The following is a 20566-nucleotide window of genomic DNA, read 5'->3' as shown; positions in this document are numbered from 1 at the left end:
ATTAGTAGTATGGATCATCCACCACCAAGCTGCTGGGGGTGAGTGACAAGAGACTGATTTGGGACAAGTAACTGGCCCAAGGGTTCCTGCTAAACAATTCCATTGCTAAGTAGCCTTTTTGAGTGAGAAGTTTCAGCTTCCCCACCAACCCCCTTGCCATTCCTTATGGGCAGAAAGCACCACACCTGCTACTCCTGCTTACCGTCCGGGTCTTCGGCGGGCTGGATGCTCATGTAAGGTTCGCCCTTCTCCATCCGGGACTGCCTTTGCCGGCTTTCCTCCTCCAGGGCGGCTTCGGCACGGCTTTTCGCATTGATGTAGGCAAGGTAAGCGGGTGAGTTATGGTAGGCCTTCATTGACTCGTTGTACTCTATCTAGAGTTGTGACAGATACATTTTAAAAATCGCAACCAAAACAGTCTCCCTTGCCCTTGGGGGGAATCCTTCTGACTAAAGGCTCCTTGCAGGAAAACAAGGACCAATTTCACGCGAATCAAGGGGTGGACAACATCTCAGGGCAGCTTTACTGAGGTTCAACTGCTCTCCTCTGCAAAGGTCTCACAGCCAGAGGCAGGGCAGGGTGTCATCTAAACATTTCGGTGCGCGTCCATATATAATGAACAGCAAAGGGAATACAGGAGGAGTGTGATGCTGGGAGGAACTGGAAGAGGGAAATCTCATTAAACTGTGTTTTATTTCCAGGTGCCTTTAGAGTGGGGGGGGGGGGGCAGAGAGGGACGGCACACAACCTTGACTCAGGTTTAATTGAAGGATTTGGTGTTATGTTTTCCCCCTGGGTGGGCTCTTTTCAAGCAATCCAAGTATCGTGTTTCTACCATAGTTTCCTTAAAACTCCCAGGAGAGCTGGGCTCGCACAGCAAAGAGTTGATTCAGTTTCCTTCCTCAATAACTCTCTCGTATGTGAGTCTGCTTTATCACCTCCTCCTCCAGAGCTAGTCTCTCTTTCTTTCTTAAAAAAGAGTTTAGCCTCGTGTGTGCACGTGTGAGAGAGAGAGAGACGTCCAGTGTCATTTGGGGGAGAGAGAGAGGGATTTCTTCAGTGTACCTTTTCTGCTTCATATTCATTTAAGTACTCTTGCTTCTCTTCATCAGTGAGGTCTCGCCACATCCCTCCAATGATCTTCCCAATTTCCCATAACTTCAAGTCAGGATTGGACGCCTTCACTTGGTCCCAGACCTTAATAAAAACATCTGTAGTAAAGCTCCAGCTAACTGAATACTTATAAAATTAAACACATCTATTTTTTTTGTTGTTAATATCACTACCATGACTAGTGTCTTTTCTGAGAACTATCATCACAATGCAAGGCTACATTAAGACAGGTTTTTTTTGCTATGCTATGTCCACTGTTTGATTATTTCTTTGGGGCAGGAAGTCAAGAGTTACGATGTTTATCCACTGCCTGGTTTAATTCTCAGCCGCACAGCATCTTTTCCGCCAGTCTTGCCCTTAAATCCTGCATTATGTTTCTTCTCTTTTTGTCTTAAGAGAGGCCGCTGGATGAAACGAGTGTTGCTGTTTTTTTAAAAAAGCAGAGATGGGAAGGCAGGTAACACAGTCGTCCTCCTGGCTCAGTGACTCCTCAACAATGGATTGGATCAGGCGCTGTCCTAGGTACTCATTTTAATCAGGAAAAAGCTCACATTTTTAAAAAGGGGAAAGAGAGGAATGGCGCTGCACCCTCTTTTTTTAAAAAAGAAAGTGGTTTTTTTTAAAAAAAAGAAAAAAACCACACACAACTTTTCAAAAAAGCAAAGTAGGTCCTATTGTCAACTCCTGCAAAATCCAGCTATCGAGCTGCACCAATCCTGGGTACTTTTAAAACAGAAAAGTATGTCAACAAGTCACCAGATGCGTCCTTGGTAGCAGTTTTAAGCATTCTCTAAATATTCAATTAAAGGAAGGTCTTCATTTGTCCCCCGAAAGTACGGTGGCCAAGTTTCATCCTGTAGCGGAACTAACTCCCCACCCGCTCCATTTGCATGGCTCGCTATTGCCTTCACTGTGAAAAGAGAAGACAAACTGCACTCTTAAGTTTTCCCTTAAGGAAAGAAAAAAAAAACACAACACATCCAAGCACACTTTTAAGAACCACCACAAAATAGATGAAGCACGAGGTTAACGTGGTTTTGAGGACTGCTTACTGAAATTAAGAGCAAGTGTTCTGTACCCACCTTCCTGCTGTACCTCATGTAGGGCATGAGGGGCTTATCTGGAGGCTTAGGGGGTTTGGGGATTGTGATACCCGATGATGCCTAGAGAAGAACCAAATAAAATCCACTGGTTATCTTATCTCAAACATTTGCGAACCACCAAGACAGGCATTTGCCAAGAGACGTACACAGGTAAGTGAGACACAGGTGCAGGTAACATGATTAGCTCTCATCAGAAGAGTTATATATTCTCCAGCACCCTGGATCGGGAGTACTTTTTTCCAACAGCACCTCTGATGAATTTGTCAGTACAGAGATTTCTAAATGAAAAAGAGAAGCAAATTTTCTCGACTTGCAACAGTGGCTTCAAAAGTTCGTTTTTCACTTTCTAATGAGAGCAGCTGTTAACTCTACCAGCACTAAATACCTGAGGCTGCATCCACACCTGCCTCACCCCACCCAGCACTGGAGCTAAGCACCTCCACACCCACAGTTCTATGGGGACTGGACTACTGCTAACTTCCAACAGTTTGTTGGGATCGTTTCATGTTGTGAAATCTGCGGCTCTCCCATAATCCGCCTGCAACGCATAGCAGAGTATGGGTGATGCTGTGTTTGACAGGGCCTTTCTTTTTTTTTTTAAAATATATTTTTATTAATTTTCCAATTAAAACCAATTATATCACATTCATTATTTCAAATTATACACATATATATATCAATCAAACCGAATGTTATGCCAAATCATCTAGAGAATTTTTTTTTTGGGTTCTCATGCTTCAAGAAATTGGGGATTCCTCGCAACCGTCCACTGCCGTCTTTTTTCTAAAGTTCAAATCGTCTCTCCAAGTTCATAATAATCCAGATCTTCCTATAATCCAGATCTTCTTATAATCCAGGGCCTTTCTAGACAGCTATGGGGAATGGTAGTCACTGCTCCGAATCCTGGGCATACCCAATTTTGACTTCTTTTAGGCTGGCGTCTTGGGGATAGTTGGATTTTACAGCGGTAGCTTGCTTAGATCCCCCCCCCCCCACAGAGCCACAGCCCAGGAGAGCATTAGGGGCACTTGCTGCCATAGGCACAGTGGCAAACCAGTGGTCAAGTTCAGGGGTGAATGCAACCTCAATGCTAAAGAAAAGAGACAGGTAACTTTAGGAAGAGGCGAGAGAACAGAACTGAAGTAGTATGGATATTCTTTCACGCAAGGCCTTCTCAGGTTATACTTATTCCATTAAGGCAGGCTAAGGGCGGGGAGAACCCAGAAAACGTATCACAACAAGAACTCTGCAAGGTTGGCTCCCTCAACCTGTACACCACATGAATCCGAATTTCACTGTCGGAGTCCAAATTAGACTGTGAGTTCCCGGAGGGACCTTTGTCTTCCTTAAAGGTACAAACCGCCAAGCACCTTGCCTGCACTCAATAAGAAAGAAAAAGAAAGAGACTAAAACAAACAGGTGTTATTGGCTGGCAGCTACACAGTGCCTTCCTTTCTATGATTTATTTTCTTGTTTCCGAAATACATTATTTGTACAAATACAACCTCTCATCCATCCAAGACAAGCTGACACTTCGTTTGCATTATCTATAGTTTGCCAGAAGGATCCAACTCCTCAGTCTTAACACGTTTTCCATTAAAAGCACAACCTTGGCTTCCATACTTTTGCTGAAATGAGGGCAGTATGTTTGTTATTTTTAAAAACAAAACAAAACAAAACTTCTATACCGCTTGGTTGTAGTTTACAAACCATGGTTATGCTCCAGTGTTCTGTGTTCATGTAGGGGCTGAGTGCAAACTATATTAAATGGACCCCAAGGGAAGTTGCAAAAGTCAACTTCCCCAAACTATTTCTGATAGTGTGATAACTCTGGGCAATGGAATTCTGCCATAATAAACTAAGGTTCCTGCATCTGGCAACTGCTTACTGCGCCAGAAGCTCTGACTTTGTGCCACCAGCTCCATGGGCTTCTTCTTCATTTCAATGGAAGAAACAGATCAGCGCATGCCATTTCTCAGCTCACGTGGATCTCTTTCCATAGCAATTAATGGGGCAGCCTGCATGAACAAGATTCCACCTGCACCTTGCAGCACATACAGCTGTCCTGGAAAGGGACTGCAGTGTTTAAGATGAAGGCATAAACATACCGGCAAGTCTCTGCATGGATTTCAGTTTTAGAACAGAATTTTAGAACACATTCTCGCAGAATGTAGCAGGACAACTGTCTAAGTCTGAGGTAAAGCATGTGTGGCAAGCTTACAAGAGCAGATCTCTAGCATTCCAGAAGCACTTCAATGTTTTGTTTTGTTTTGATGGAGGAAAAAAACCCAGGCTTTGCTCCTGCTCATATTTATGAAATGCTTTGAACCAATCAATTCATACATCGCTTCCATTGAAATATATATATGGTATATATAAAGATTTTGAGGTGTATGCATTAGCAACTGTATAGATACATGCACACACATAACAATGGGTCTGAAAACATTCAGTGAATTAATTAAATGCTTATAAATCAATAGGTGTTTTTTTAAAGACCACCTATATTGAAATATACACGGCAGAGAAAGGTGTAAATGCTCATGACATATATACAATGGAAATCTGTGAAACATAAAAACCTGTTTTAATCTGAACTTAAATTCAGATTTTAAAAGTCTTTGGGGATAAGATTTTTAAATGATGAATGGACAAAGACTGTATTTGGGGAAAACACACACAGACACCTTATGATGATCTTAGTTACGGAAGAAATCCTTCCTATGAAATGTGACTTAAAAACATGAAGGGCCATCTTATGGGGAGGCTGGACTGATTAACTCACACAGGAGAAAGAACATATGTAAAACCTTGTTTGATATTTATCTCAGCAGCTGGGAAAAAATCAGTGAAAGAGGAAAACATCTATGTGACTGTAAGGGAAAGATCGGGATTATTATAGACTTTGAGTGATGATTTGGACTTTAGAAAAAAGACGGCAGTGGGCAGTTGCAAGGAATCCCCAATTTCCTGAAGCATGGGAACCCCGAAAATTTTAGATGATTTGGCATAATATTTGGTTTGATTGATATGTATTTGTATAATTTGAAATAATGGATGTGATATAATTGTTTTTAATTGGAAAATTAATAAAAATATATTATAAAAATAAACCAACATGAAGGGCCATCAATTCCCCGCCATCATATTGTGTGCCTTCTGTATCGCTTGGCCACATTAATCTACTTCTGATCTGAGCACCGAGGGCCAAAAGAGGGCTCTCTTCAACTTATCAAATGAGTGTTGTGTTGAGCTGCGGACAAAGGTTCCACAAGGGACATGAGAGTCCCTTGACAGTTGCACACTTCGGTTTTGGGGCTGGCTATGACAGCAGCTACTATGCAATCCAGCCTTGCCCAGCTCAGTATCATCCAGATTCTTTGGATTAACCACCCCTGGCCATGCTGTCCACGGCCGATGGGAGTTGCAGTCCAAAACATCTGGGGAGAACCACACTGGGGAGAGCTGATGTGCTTCCTTGTTTGACTGTCCAGCGTGGGTGAACATTGTTCTAACACTTACTACAGTTATGTTACTTGCAACTGCATTTTATTAATTTGTTAGCTAATTTAAAATATGCATTTTCAAGGTATATTACACATGCTCCTGGAGCGCATGAGCGCTACTTCCTTATAGCGTTATTCCCGCCCACCCCCATTCCTGTGTAGAAGCAGGCAGGGAATGCATGAAATGGGCCAGGAGTGGGATTCTGTCCCAGAGCTACGTTGCTCAACTGGGAGTATAATAATCAAGGGAAAAGGAAGCATGTAATTAAGCCTGGCCTGTATTGCCCCGTTATTGCCACATCACCAGGGGGAAAAGCATGGGAAAGATTTCTCAACGATGCGGTCACCACTGGCAGGTCACTGTGATGTTGTCTACAGCAGCCAGATGACACGAGTTAAGACAGCCTAGGTGCTAATAGGTTATTATGGAGCATTCTCCACCAGCAATGCTTACAGGTTGTTTCTTTCCGAGCCCAATTCAAGGTGCTCATGGTGTTGTTTAAAGCCCTAAATTACTCAGGCCTAAGATTGGCTGGGGGGCCCTATTGGTTCTCCCCCCCCCGAAGCTCAGGGGTTGGCAGCCTGGGAGGGGGCATTTTCTATGGCAGCCGCTAAAAAGTGCATCTGGCATCTTCATTATACAGTACAGCTGTTGTTGAATGAAGATGCGCCTCTTTACACTGGCTTTTGACACCAAAGCTGTGTATTTTTAGGGCCAGTATATGTCTCTGTTGTTTCTAAACATTGTTTTTCATTTTGGTAACCTGCCCTATGACCTTAGGCTGAAGGGCAAGTAAAATATATTGATAACAATAGTAAAAATAAATGAATGTCCTTTGGCAGCAGATAGGAAGCAAGTAGGAAGGTCAAGATGGTAGTTCTTACTGATTCTTTCCCCAATTTTAAGCATCTTTTAGGAGGACATCAAAACTTCACATAATTAGTCTAAAAGTAGTAATGGGAAAATCCAAAATGATGTTTAAAACTGAAGGTGAGCAGGTGCTCCCCCACCCCACCCCCAATTCCAGAACACAGCTTATTTTACACAGGGAGGCAGAAGATGCCAACTTAAATGAGCCTAATAAGATTTTGGATATTCTTGAATGGCTTAGTTGACAAACAAATCGGCTTCCGAACGCCGAAAACCTGGAAGTAAGTGTTCGGGTTTTCGAATGTTTTTTGGAAGCCGAGCGTCCGACACGACTTCCAATTGAGTGCAGGAAGCTCCTGCAGCCAATCAGAAGCCGTGTAAGCTGCGAGGGATGTTTGGGTTCCAAAGAATGTTTGCAAACTGGAACAATCACTTCTGGGTTTGCGGCGTTCGGGAGCCAAAACGTTAAGACTCGCAAGGTGTTCAGGATCCAAGGTACGACTGTAGCTCTAAAACAATTTCCTGCAAATTTGGGAAATGCCCACCCACCTGATGAAGTAGGCTGTAGCTTCAGAAACATTCCTGCTAAGTTAAATCTTGAAGATGCTGAAGCACGCCCACCTTTTAAATGAACTGCAATTCTGGACCTCAAAAGGCTGATTCCCTTGTGCATGTCTATCACTTGCTTCCTTCTCCCTTGGTGGCCTGGCAAGGCAATGTGTGAGCTGCCTCCATGGAAACCACAGTCAAGAGGCGCTGGGAGTGGTGCCTGATCTGCGATAACAGTTTCACCCATATGTGATGCTCCAGTTATCGGTGGGCATATTCGTGAACTCACCCAATTTTTTTTGTATGCTTTACAAATAGAAGGCCATTATGTAAAACATGCACAGTGAAAAAAAGAAAGAAAAATAGAGGAAGACTAGGGAGAAAGGGAAAGAAACCACAAGTTATTGTTGTTCATGTTTCATATTTGAAAAATGAAAATAAAAAAGTGGTATCAGCTAAGATTCAGAAGAACCTAACTCTAAAGCCATTTCTGGTCACTTCCTGTTGTTTGCCGGATGACGTAATAGTTGATTCTCCTACCGTGGCCCGGCTGTTGGTGCCCGGGTTCCCTCCCAGCCTGTAGTTGTTGTAGGCCAGATGGCTGTATGGATTGTATCCCACAAACCCCGGTGTGCTGGGCATTTGCTGATGGAAACAAATGAGACAAAAACACGAATGAGAAATGAACCCCAACGAGGAGAACACAGAGAAATGAAAATGGTTTGCAGTACAGCATGCAAAAGCAACCGGAAATTTAAACAAGCATAATGAGGTGTTACAGCAGCTGGCTCTCTCTCTCCCGCTCTCAAGAAGGACAGTAAGCCTGAATGAAACCTGTTGAGGAAAGAGGGGTTTCTCTCTTTTAAAAAAACCAAAAAAACCTTGCCACTGCAGATTCTGGATGGGTGTAACCTCAAAGTTAAAACAACTGCCTAGTTCAGACGACAACCCTGAGCTAGGTTAAGAACACTGAGAACTTAAAAGAAGAAAAGTCACTTTATCCAGAGATGGCCCACATAGATATTGGCCTATTCCAACCTCTTTTTCTTACAGGTGACACTGATCATTCATAATGTATGGATCACAACTGTGATCAGGGCAGTGCGGTGGGGTAAGTGAAGGGAAGATACAACAATAAACTATAACGTTGTTCACTGCTCCTGCTCAGGCTGCACAGAAAAAGCATTTTGGTTCCTGACACTCATTCTGATTGTGCAGATAAAATATAACTGATAGAATTCGACAGGATGGGTTATTGGTGTGTGAAAACAATCCAGATCCAAGGATCCCCAGGCATGTACCTCCAGATCGTGGTACCCTGGCACCCTGACATCTTTACCTGGTCGCAAGTGGTTGATAGCCAGGTGCAAAATGCACCTGGCGCCTGGCTAATTTCCAGCACTGAAAACAGCAGGCCATGGCTTGCTTCATAGCTGGGTCAGAAGATGAGAACTGCATCATGCAATGAAAGGAGGAAGAATACAATCCCAAAGTTCCTTGCTGAGATAATGTCAAATCATGATTTGGCATTGCGTCTGAACCACCCAGTTTGCCAGTCATCTGCCCGCCTAGGGGCTAATTGCTATGCTCTGTAGGTGAATGGCAAATTGCATGCTTGATTTAAATATACATTCTAAAAAAATCAATATAACCTTATAACTATTACCACCCAACCTGCTGGGCTGGGCTCCAGCCAACCGAATTTTAAAAAATCAACTACCCTTCAGGTGCTTCTGAAGGATGCTGACGGAAAACTCCCAAGAAAAATGGAGATTCACAACTCTGATTCATTGCTTATCCAGGTGCTCATGGGGTACAAAAAGACCCACACAAAACTGGAATACTGAAAGGACATGAAGCATCATAGGAAAGCATCTAAGTATGTTTAGCCAAGTAGAACCAGTCCTTTATATGGGTGCTCAGTGCACCAATAATTTCTTAAGCCATTTGTATTTTCAAAATTAGTTCATGGTTCAAACTTCGGTATTTATTTTGGATCTTTATATTCAACCAAATAAGACTATAGCTTGCGTGTTAACAGTTAACTCCCCCCCCCCCCCGCACAAATGTATATTTAATGGTGGCTAAAAATCCCATAGCTGAGATAGAAATCGTTGAAGCTGTGCAACAAAATAAATTAAAATGAATTCTTTTTTGGGGGGGGAGGTGTTTCCATGGTGTCAAAAACATCACATCTAGGAAGGCACCCCAAAGTCAGAGCACTGCCACCAAAAAAGCACTCGCCCTCGTATTCACCTGCCACACTTCACTTTTCAATGTTTACCTAGCTCTAGCAAGGTGCTAGGAGCTGTACAGGATAGAGAAACTGACATGGTGCAAGTACACAGAAACATCCTATAATAGGCTGCCCAGTTATGTTGCTAGATGTTTGACTAGGAACTCATCAGTACTTAATGTCTTCATTGCTGGCTCATTTCTGAGCACAATTCAAAGTGTTTCTGTTCACCTTTAAAGTCCAATACAGCCTGGAAGCTGTCAAGTATAAGGAGGGCTGCTTACTCTCACACAAACCTGTCTCCATGGTTAGGTACTCTGTTGAGGCCCTTCTCTGGGTGCCTCTCCTGCAGTTTAAGTAAGTAGCAACAAAAGAAAGGCCCTCCCTAGGGGACTGGCACAAAATTTCACATCCTGCTGGCGCCAGGAGACTTTTTTTTTATTTGCCCAGGTCTTTCAAAATAGATTTGCTTTAAGGCTGCCGATGTGCTTTTCCTGGTTCTTTATAGTTCTATTATCACCATTTCAAAATATCCCTATAAGCCACCCTGGAGGTTGTGAAACTGGCAGGTGATGTATCAAACACTTTAATTAAATAAATGCAAAGGGGACTCCAGCCAGATATTCCTAAAACACAGTGGGGGAAAGCTTACATAGTTACCCTGGTATGGAGCGAGTGACACAAAATTATTTTAAATTACTGCAGCTCTGAAGAGAAACTGCACAGCCACAATATTTAACCAATGTAATCAGAATTCAGTGCGTCAAAAGATCTCAGAGGGCACGGGACTTTATATTCAAGTGTACATGAGTAGCCAACAGTCGCACTGAAAAGGTCAGGTGGGCCAAAACTCAGAATAAACCCGAGCTTGCAAGAGAAATTAAAAATAGTAATGAAGATTTATTCAGCTACATTCAAAGCAAGAGGAAGTTCAAGCAAGTAGTAGGTTCCTTGCATGGATCAGGGGAATGTTGTGGACATGGTGTATGAGGGGACGCTCATCATATTAGCAGAAGACACCAAATTGGGAGGAGACGCCAATGCCATGGAAGACAGAATCAGAATTCAAGATGACTTAAGCAGATTGGAGATCTGGGCCAAAACTAATGCAATTAATTTCAATAGGGACGACTATGAGATTGTATACCTAGGTAGGAAGAATCAGCTGAACAAACAGAAGATGGGGGACGGGGGACGGACAACTGGCTTGCAGGTTGTACATGTTAAAAGGATCTAGGGGTCTAGATGCAGCAGCAGCAAAAAAAAGTTAATGCTCTTCTAGGCTACATCTACAGAAGTATAGAGTCTAGATCAAGGGAAGTAACAGTACCACTCTATTCTGCCTTGGTCAAAATACACCTGGAGTACTGTGTCCAGTTCTGGGCACCAAAATTGACAAACTGCAATGTGTTCAGAGGAGGGCGACCAAGATGATCAAGGGAATGGAAACCAAGCCTTATAAGGAATGGTTGAGGAAGTTTGGTACATTTAGCCTGGTAAAGAGAAAACTTAAGAGGAGATATGATAGCCATCTCCAAGGGGCTGTCACATTGAAGATGGAGCAAGCTTGTTTTCTCCTGCTCAGGAGGGTAGGCATCGATCCAATGGATTCAAGTTACCAGAAAGGAGATTCCGACTAAATTTCAGAAAAAACTTCCTGGCTGTAAGTGCTGTTTGACAATGGAATGGATTCCCTTGGGAGGGTGTGGACCCTCCTTCCTTGGAGGTTTTTAAGCATAGATTGGCTGACCATCCGTCATGGATGTCTCAGCTGAGATTCCTGCACTGCTGGAGGTTGGACTAGATGACCCTTGGGGACACTTCTAACTCTACACATTTGTGATTCTAAGGAATTATGATTGGCACCCCAGTGCTAAACTCATTCCACAGAAGTAAGTCCTGCAGAAATCAGTGAGGCTCCTTTCCACGTAAATGATATACTGGTACCTGTATATTCCGGCGTATAAGATGACCCCCAACTTTCCCAGCTAAAATATAGAGTTTGGGATATACTCGCCGTATAAGAAATACAACCCATATAAGACGTATAAGACGACCCCCAACTTTCGAGAAGATTTTCCCGGGTTAAAAAGTAGTTTTATACGCGGGGATATACAGAAGCTGTTGAGATGGCTAGATAATACAACTTTTAATAATGGGCATTCTACTCTGTAGCCTGGTGAATAGGTGGGGTGGACAAACAATGTTTAAATCATGGTTAAAGGGCACCAGGTTCTCACACAGGACCAATATATAGTCCAAAAGCCAACAACAAGCTGTGGCTTCAGATTATGGTTTGTTTTGGAGCAAACAAATCATAGTTGAGATGCTGGGGAGGGTTCACATATATCACTAAGCCACGGATTAATGAACTACAGCTTAATGAACCATGGTTTAATGTTATGTGCAAAGCAGGCCACTGCAGTAACTAATGACCAAATAGAAATAAAATGTTTAGCAGTGCCACAGAAAAAGAGGGAAATAGGATTCAACCAGCAGTTCTGTCCAGTATACCCAAACCTGGGCAATTCTCAGCTCTTGAACCATCCTGAGATTCTGTTTTATTCTGTTCTGGAGAAGGTGAACCATGAATGCAACTAATACCTAAATCATTACTTTGAGACAGTACACTAGGTGCAGAGTTTGCCGCTTGAATGCACTCCCAAAAGGTGGGCAATAAATATTTTTAATACAGTGGTACCTCGTGTTATGTACCGTCCCCCTTGCACTCTGCTAACCTGGAAGTAGATGCCCCTTGTTGTGAACTTCGCCCCGGGATGTGAGTGCAAGTCACACTCCGGTGGCACAGCAGCAGCAGGAGGCACCATTGGAGAAAGTGCACCTTGTGTTACAAGTGGTTCCGGGTTACAAAGGGACCTCCGGAACGGATTAAGTACGTAACACGAGATACCACCCTTAATAATGTTTTTTTTTTTTTGCAAAAGCAGTTTTGCGCACGGCCTTAGTATGTTTTTTAAAAGGGATCTGCACCAATTACAGACTCTCTAGATACCTTTCAGTCGGACCATCAGTATGCAGCAATTTGTGGAAACAGGCATATTCACATTGTTTGGGCCACCAGAAACAAAATGAGTAGGCTGTGTTCAGGTGAGGAGCAAGGAGAAGAGGGAGAACACCTACCCAAAATGTCACTGTGTCAAACGGCCCACAAAAAAAAAAAATGGAACCAGTGAGCTTTTGCATGAGTAGTGTCTGCAGATGTAGAATTGTTTATTTTTCATTATTTTCTGTTACCACACAAAATCCAGATTAAATGGTAAGAGCTGTAGGATGGCATTTTGACAGCAATAACATGGTGTGAGTTCTACAATAAATTCCCATCATGAAGCCCTCTGGCTCTGCAGACAGCACCTGAAGCAAGAAGGCTGAGTTCACACATCACTTGAACTTTGGTTTGGTGCTATACACAAGATACAGGGGCCAGCAAACTTTTTCAGCAGGGGCCAGTCTACTGTCCCTCAGACCTTGTGGGGGGCCAGACTATATTTTTTTGGGGGGGGGAATTCCCATGCCCCACAAATAACCCAGAGATGCATTTTAAATAAAAGCACACATTCTACTCATGTAAAAACACGCTGATTCCTGGACTGTCCGTGGGCCGGATTTAGAAGGCGATTGAGCCGGATTCAGCCCCTGGGCCTTAGTTTGCCTACCCATGCACAAGTAGCTGCACCAAGCCTTGAGTTTGCACACCCACTCCACATAGCTAAGGAGGAGGTTGAGGGCCTTCACTTCTATTTAACCAAACCTGTGGTCAATACTAAATATGGTTAAAGAAGTCCGTTTCAGAAAACACAATTTGAAGTTGGCATGTTTTAAGCTAACTATAGTTAAAAATCATAGACAACATGACAACTGCAGTAAAGCAAAAGCTTCTTCTCACCTGCACTAAACAATGGTTTAGCATGACATGCCAGCTAAACATTTCCACAGAGTGGAAATTTGAGGCCTGCATTTAATTCTTACCTTCTGCTCTCTAAAGTATGTTGCTTATAGCGTGCTTTCCTGTTCATAGTACACACCACAGATGTTCTGAACATGTTTACTCAAAAGGTTAATCTACTCTCTGTCCCTAGAAGTGAAAACCTTGCTGTTGTTTGTACACCTCACTTCCACCTTCTGCCACTGTATCTAATAGCTGTAACAACACATCCCCCTCCCCATTCCCTGCCAAGGTGTTTATACCTCATTCTATGGGAATAACTACAATATACAGTTAGGGAGATTCACAAATGCCTGTTATCACCACACAGATGCTCATATCTTAGCAGACTTAAAAAACAGAGCTTGCATTTATCCAGGTTTCCAAAAATGTATGGTGACAGCTTTTACTAGGTGCTTTGGAGAGAAGCTATGTGAGGTATTACTTGGATTAAAGATGCAACACGAGATTAAAATGTGTACTTTTAAAAAAATGAATGCCAAATGTTACACTAAGTAAGTTTGTGTTATAGTCTGGAAACATAGCATGCAGTAGGCATGAGACCCCAAGTTCCATTTCTTGAAAATGCCAGTTAAGAGCACTCCACAGCCAGGGCTGGCAAAGGACTGGAGTCAGAATTTAATCACGCTGTTTGAGAGGAACCATTTGTCTGATTTGATTTACAGAGCTCTGCAGTGTCTTCTCTGCTGAACTAAAATGAAACCAGGCTTTAGTTTGCAAAATAAGAAAAATACTTTCATACTTACGGTTGTGGGGGCTGGGGCGGGTGGTGGGGCATAGGATGGCCTTTCTGTTTTAAAAAAGAAGAGGGGGGGGTAGAGAATGACTATGCAGACATGCTGGAAACCTAGAGACTGCCAGGAAAAATTTCAAATCAAAAGGTGAATAGATGAGGGCGGGGGAGGAAAGTCTGTCGTTTAAGAAAATACTTCATATAGGAGCGTCCAAGCCGTGGTTTGTAGGCTTGTGTTCGGTTCCCAAGAACTCAAAGAAGTGAGTAGAATGAACAAGCCCAAGTAAATTAAAAGTACAACAGAATTTCTCTATATTCTTCCCTTCTCCTATTCTAACCGAACAACAAAAGGGTGGCTGATTCAGTTGCTGAAGCAATTAGAGACTTTTCATGTGACTGCACATCCAGAATGTCACGATTTTCAGGTGTGAATCACATTTTGAAAAATTCAGGGTGCACAATTATAGTTGATTTGGAGGTCTTGTGCAAATGAACTTTTTGCCACAAGGACAGTGACAGTAACACACTAAGTATGTAGCTCAAAATCGGGAAGGTTTAGAGCAGACTTTCTCAACCTTGGTTCCCCAGATGTTGTTGGGACTATAACCCCCATCATTCCTGACCACTGGTCCTGCTAGCTAGGGATTATGGTAGTAGTAGTATTCCAACGACATCTGGGGACCCAAGGCTGGGAAAGGCTGGTTTAGAGAGTGCAGATATCATTATCAATGATCCATGGAATGAAATATTGATGCCATTCTATATGTGGATACGAATTAAATAAGAAAAAACACACATACAGAGTGCTGCTAAACTTACTTGACATTTTGGTAGAAAAGTGTTCAACCAGCTGACATTAGATCTGAAAAAGAAAAGTAGAACATCACTATAAACCATGTTGTGTCTTGACACATCCCATATAAGCAGTTGGACCAACGTAGTCCTCCAACATCCAAAACTGAAGCGCATAATTGATATACTGAACAAGAACCATCTATAAACTTCATTGTTTGCAGTACTGAGCTACCTTCTTAAACACAGATAATGCCCTCATTGTTTCAGAGCAAAGATATGAACCAGTACAGTACAGGGAAAGTTTATTTCCCTCCCCTTTAAACATCACCCACTTGTAGCGACTTCTTTCATGCGGTACCGAAAGAAAAAGTTGAAACCAAATATTGCAAATGGTTTTCCTCCCTAGAGAAGAAAAAGCTCTGAATCAAAAAGTGTTTATTTGTGTAACAAGATCGAAAGCCCAGAGTCATTAATGATAAGATTAATTTAGGAGGATCAGTGTTTTTTTGTGTGTGTATGTACACACACACACACATATATGCAGTCGTTCCTCTGTTTAAGTAACCCCCTGGTTACGTAAACTTTGGGATGCACGCGCGGGAAACCCACAAGTATTTTATCAGGTTTCGCTGTGTGCACATGTGCAGAAGCGGTATGCGCATGTGCAGAAGCGGTTCTCAGGTTGCGGAAACCACAGGATCCGACCGGACCTCGAGAACGGATCCCATCTGCAACCGGAGGTACCACTGTACAGTGCTTTCCCCCCCTAAAAAATGTTTAAGGGGACTCTCATTTTCCTACTCATATTGAAATACTGCTCCTCAACGAGGCCAAAGTTAGACTCACAAAATGTTTAGAGTACCCCTGCGTCCCCCCAGGAAAAAAAACACTATGTGTGTGTGTGTGTATGTATATGGACAAAAAAAACTGATCCTCCTAAATTAACCTGTTATCATTAACGTCTCTGGGAGAGTGATTGTGTGTGTATATATATAATACACATAGACAAACTTTCTTTCATATATATAAAAAACACTTTCTTTTTTGAAATTACGTTATGCCTTTTGTGTTTTTATGCTGTGAACCGCCCTGTGATCTTCGGACGAAGGGCGTTCTATAAACGCAATAAAATAAATGAATGAGCTGAAGTACTCCAGCTCTGCCTGTCCACCCGCTCCGCAAGAAGACGGCGACCCACTGGACTCAGCAGGACCTACTTCCGAGTAGACCTAGTGAGGCTTGTGGGGAGGGCGTGCCACCCTCGCATCGGGGGGGGGGAGGAGGAAAGCTAACGGACGCGCATCCTCCCTCCCTCTCAGACGCCACACCCAGACTGGGCCCCGCAAACTCACCGGCTCCAACACGGGCCTCGGGCCTCACTCCTTTGTCTCCAACGAGAGGGAAGCGGCGGAAGCAGGGATGGAGAGGGGCGGAGGGGGAAGGCAGCAACTTCCGTTTCCTCTTCAGCACTTTCCACACAAACCTTCCCCTCGCCCTTGCTCTCTCACCCACTCATCCCGTTGCCCACTTTCGAATTAAAAACAAAAACTTCCCAATTTGGGAAGACATTTGCACCTACTCATCTCCCTCTTTACTTAAAAGGACGCTGCCAGCGGATTGTTGCGAAACTGCGAATGCAATTTAGAAATTACATTTCCCGAAGCTGCCTGCTGGCTTGAAGCGGCGGCGGCGGGGTTGGTAGGCAAGGAGTCGCGCGCCGGATGACGTAAGGGTTACGCGACGACGTGACGCAAAGGGATTGAGCGTAGAGTTTAAGTAGGTCGGTGCGCAGAGCTCGTCCTCCGGTTCTTTTATGCGGGGAAGGTGGAAGAGTGTCGGTAGAAGTCAAAGCAGAAATGTCAGGATTTCTGCAGCCAGAAACAAAAGCGAGTAGAGCAGCGGGGGCTTTCTCATTTTTCTATTTTTGCTGCTAACCCAAACCACCCCCAGAGCTACTTCTGACCTGCAAGATGGACAGGGGCCTCCTATGCAAAGAGCTTTCCCAAGGCAATTTGTCCAGGCACAACCCCTCCCCCCCAATCCCCGGGGATAATGAAATATATTGGCAATCTCTCTTCGATGTTTAAGCCCCTCTCTCCGTGAAGGAGTAGGACCTGAGTAAGGCAGCTTAAGCTCCTGTAGGGGTATACACATTGCTGTTCAGTCACAGCCACAGCAAAATCCTGGTTATCTCAATTGATACCTATTTATTACCGCATATTGGAAGGTGAAAATATGGCTTCGGTCCACTTATTTTTGCAACCTCCAATGGTGACAAGCTCTAAGTCCTAAAGAGGCCTAGCACAAATTTACTCCTGGGGGAACAGCAATTTTATATACTCAAAAGTGTGGCAATAAACCTGTTGACGTAATTTTCGCAACTAGAGTGTAGCTGTCAACTTTCCCCTTTTCTCGTGAGGAATCCTATTCGGAATAAGGGAATTTCTCTTAAAAAAAGGGAAAAGTTGACAGCTATGGTTTAGAGTTCTGTTTCAAAAGGGCGGAATCAAAGCAAGCTGAGATTTCCAACATTAGTTTATTTCAAGAATTTGTGGCGAGAGTTTTGCTACCTGCAAGTGGGATACATCTTTGCGTTGTATTCTCATTTTTGCTTTTGTGCTGTCTAGCTTAGTCATTGACGTCGTTGTTTTAATATAATAGAGTTTTGCGTACAAACGGGGATGTTGAGAGGTTACCACATGGTGTGGTCTGAAAGCAAGGGCTTAATTGTATTTGTGCCTCCTGCAGTGCTAATTTCCCCCCTAATTTTAAAAAGTATTCTAATAGGACTTCCCAAAGCAGTCCTGTCTCCCCCAAGCAAGGAAAAAGATTCTGATGCTTAAATGTTTGTGGTCCCAATCAGTTTGTGGGATGTAAACCTAGGGCTTTCCATTCCTGGCCCAACAGATGTATCCTAGTCAGGAGAGTCACTGCTATGTGAACCTATAAGGCTTTGTGGCAGAAGGTATTTACAGAAATAAGCTATATTACGAGTCAACATGTGGAAGGTACCACAAGTTTTGGATTGTTAACCATTTTAAAAGAAGGGCAATCTGACTTTGTTATAAAGAACTAATTATTTTTCTTTTGCAGTGGCACATCTACAGTACTAGTGTCACAGAATTGGAAAGGATTGAAACATCAGTTTATCTCCAGTTGGAAACAGAATGGATTGTCTATTGCTGCATCAGAGAAATTAACAAAGGATGTAGACGATTTTGTTGAAATATGGCATCGTTTTATCAAATATTATAAGGCTTAAAATGATTTCTAAATCTGCATCTATATGCCATGGTGTATTTGTAACAACGAAACCGGATGCCTTCATCTGTCCTCGCTGCCATAAAACTTGTCTCTCTCATATTGCTCTCTACAGCAACAGCAGGGACTGTAACTCTCCAGGGGCGCATTCTTCCATTATCTCAAGACCAATGGATGCCAACAAAATACGCATGATATATGCAAATATGCATGATAGGCGAATTTCATGCACATCTGTATCATCCCTCTGTGGCCCTCTAGTTTAAGGTTACCAGATTTTTTTCAATGAATCCGGGGACACTTTTCAACTTCAATGGATTTTGTATGGGGACTGGTTTGTAAATCCGGGGACTGTCCCTGGGAAAGGGGGACGTCTGGTAACCTTACTCTAGTTGCTGGACTCCAACTCCCATCAGCTCCAGTCAGCCTGGCTATAGATCAAGCATGATAGGAATTGCAGGCCAACAACATCTGGAGGCCTGCATGTTCCCCACTCATCTCCCAAAGTCACCAGAGGATAATGGCCATCTAAGATAACCAATTTTGATCTAGCTTGTTTTCCACACCATAGTTTTCACCAAGGTGGTGAATCTTGGTTGTACTACTTTCAACTGTGGGCAACTGTTTGTGGGATTGCTCTTGCAAGTAAACAAATAATTCCCTGTTAGCAGAAGACCAGATACACATGAGGAACTTCTTCCTGACAGTCTAGTTTTCAGTATCCAAGATTACCTAGTATGGCTGTTTGTTCTGCATATATTGGTATGGGTTTGGGGGTGCCAGTCTCCCCATAATTCCTGGATCCAGTAAGTGTTAGGAATTACCGTAATCAAGCCTCCTGAACCCCTGGATCCATCAAGAGTTAAAATATAAGCCAGACTAGCTTTCTTTTGAGGTAATCACCTGGGCGATGAGCCATTAAGAGAAAACAAAGGGGAAGGTGATGGACTGCTAAGATAGCAAGAGAGGGAACTCTGCCAGATGGAAAATGGGTGAGGCCCCCTCCTCCAGCTCTAGATAGTTAGAAGGCCAGAGTTTTGAAACAGAGTGTAAACTAGACTGTGATGTGATCCAAAAGGAAAAAAGTTGCAGGCTGTAAAAGGCAGAGGCAGAGCACAATGCTTGCTTTCTGCTGCGATCCAAGACTACAGCTAAGGGGGAAACAAGTTCCTTTTGCAGTGTTTATGTAGTGAGCCCCTCCATCGTAGGCTCAGGTTGTATATATATGTAAATAAACCATATATTATAAAGATACCACAGTCTCTGCTATGCCTCATTTCCAAAAGGAAACACGGACCCTGGGTAAGGGTGCCTGGAACCGCTCCGAGATTGGAGTGGCATTCAACAATATATTTGTTTTGAAAATGTTAATTTTTTTCTTCCTGAGTCTATAGAATGAGAAGGGCTAAGCTTAAAAATAAATAAATAAGAGCTTAGATGAAATGCAAAGCTAAGAGGAAATTTCCTAGGCTATTATATATTTTAAATAAATTTATGTTGTCTGGAGAAACAGCCATGTTTCAAGTACAGGTAGTTCCCAAAAGGTGTTTTCCTCTCTACCACCAGTATAATCACTCTGGATTGTATACTTTGAAGTCAGATTAGCACGTTAAGCCTATCATTCCGATGAAGATGTGACATTGTATGTATTTATATCAAAACAATCTGTCATCTGTGTTTTGGCATGTCTGAATAGAGAAAAGGGGGGGTATGAAATCGAGACATGGGATTTGTACAGCTAAATGAAATAATTAATTTTAATAAGGGATTTGGGCGACTGTATTTCCTCCTGAATGGGAGTTTTTTGTTTGGTTTGCTAATCCTGTTGTAAACAGTTCAGTGAACAGCTATGTGTGATTGCTTTTATCTGGTTGTTTTAATTGTTCTTTTTGTAGTTTTGTTGCAGATGTGTGCTACTTTCAGTAACAAGATTGTTATGCTATGAGATAGAAAGAAAGATAATCACAGTTGGCAGTGACCTGATGGGTAGTGCTGATTTATTGTATCTTTGGCAGAGCTTGCGTAACATTTGGTGTTGTGTGCAATATATATTATCCTCAAGCAGTAATTGACCTGTGCTGCCTTCTGCCCTTATTTGCTGGACTGGGCGATCAGTGAGTAGCTGGGTCTTGGCAAAGCCAAAGATGGGAAATAAATCACCACATTTTTAAACAGGAGCCCAATGTTTTGCTGCCCTTAATTATGGGCTTTTCTTGAAAGTCACGTATGACTCAGAGCTTGGATGGACTCAAGGATCACTTATACCTTGAGGCACTCTGTACATTCATCCTACACATTAATCCCTTACAGACTAACTCGCGCCATCTTAAACTGTTTGGTTGCAGATTTCTGCACAATACTAGGGTTGTCCGCCCCCCCCCCCCCAGCCAGAACTCATTTCTGGCACCTCTCTGGTGGGTGATATTGCTATTCTT

At 42.9% G+C, this 20566-nt stretch overlaps 1 protein-coding gene and 2 long non-coding RNA genes across 5 annotated transcripts in view; 1 reads left to right on the top strand and 2 right to left on the bottom strand.

Annotated features, from left to right (window-relative positions):
* The window catches only part of SMARCE1 (SWI/SNF related BAF chromatin remodeling complex subunit E1), a 30520-nt gene extending 14251 nt beyond the window's left edge, over positions 1-16269 (bottom strand). Inside the window, exons 1-7 of one of the 2 annotated variants that reach the window (XM_035135524.3) lie at positions 16223-16269; positions 14895-14937; positions 14089-14132; positions 7620-7787; positions 2196-2276; positions 1066-1197; positions 203-374 (exon numbers count right to left, since the gene is read on the bottom strand). In XM_035135524.3, coding sequence (XP_034991415.1) covers positions 203-374; positions 1066-1197; positions 2196-2276; positions 7620-7787; positions 14089-14132; positions 14895-14901 — 604 coding nt within the window. In that variant the 5' untranslated portion in view covers positions 14902-14937; positions 16223-16269. The remainder of the gene's footprint in view (positions 1-202; positions 375-1065; positions 1198-2195; positions 2277-7619; positions 7788-14088; positions 14133-14894; positions 14938-16222) is intronic. The other variant, XM_035135525.3, reaches the window with a different exon arrangement.
* LOC148683833 (uncharacterized) lies at positions 2467-7613 on the bottom strand. The gene is made up of 2 exons (XR_015946581.1): positions 3077-7613; positions 2467-2799 (listed from the first exon to the last, which is right to left on the bottom strand). It is a non-coding gene; the product is annotated as an uncharacterized LOC148683833 (long non-coding RNA).
* A 77-nt stretch (positions 16270-16346) lies between the features above and the next one.
* LOC148683832 (uncharacterized) lies at positions 16347-18149 on the top strand. 2 transcript variants are annotated; one of them, XR_015946582.1, is made up of 2 exons: positions 16347-16646; positions 17964-18149. It is a non-coding gene; the product is annotated as an uncharacterized LOC148683832 (long non-coding RNA). The 2 variants fall into 2 exon arrangements; XR_015946583.1 differs by having other exon boundaries at positions 16347-16650.
* The last annotated feature ends 2417 nt before the right edge of the window (positions 18150-20566 follow it).

The sequence above is a fragment of the Zootoca vivipara genome, chromosome 12, assembly GCF_965207765.1.
Source record: "Zootoca vivipara chromosome 12, rZooViv2.hap1.1, whole genome shotgun sequence".
Lineage (NCBI taxonomy): Eukaryota > Metazoa > Chordata > Lepidosauria > Squamata > Lacertidae > Zootoca > Zootoca vivipara.
Note: the sequence above shows the minus strand (reverse complement) of the source record. Positions and strands in the feature narration are given on the sequence as shown.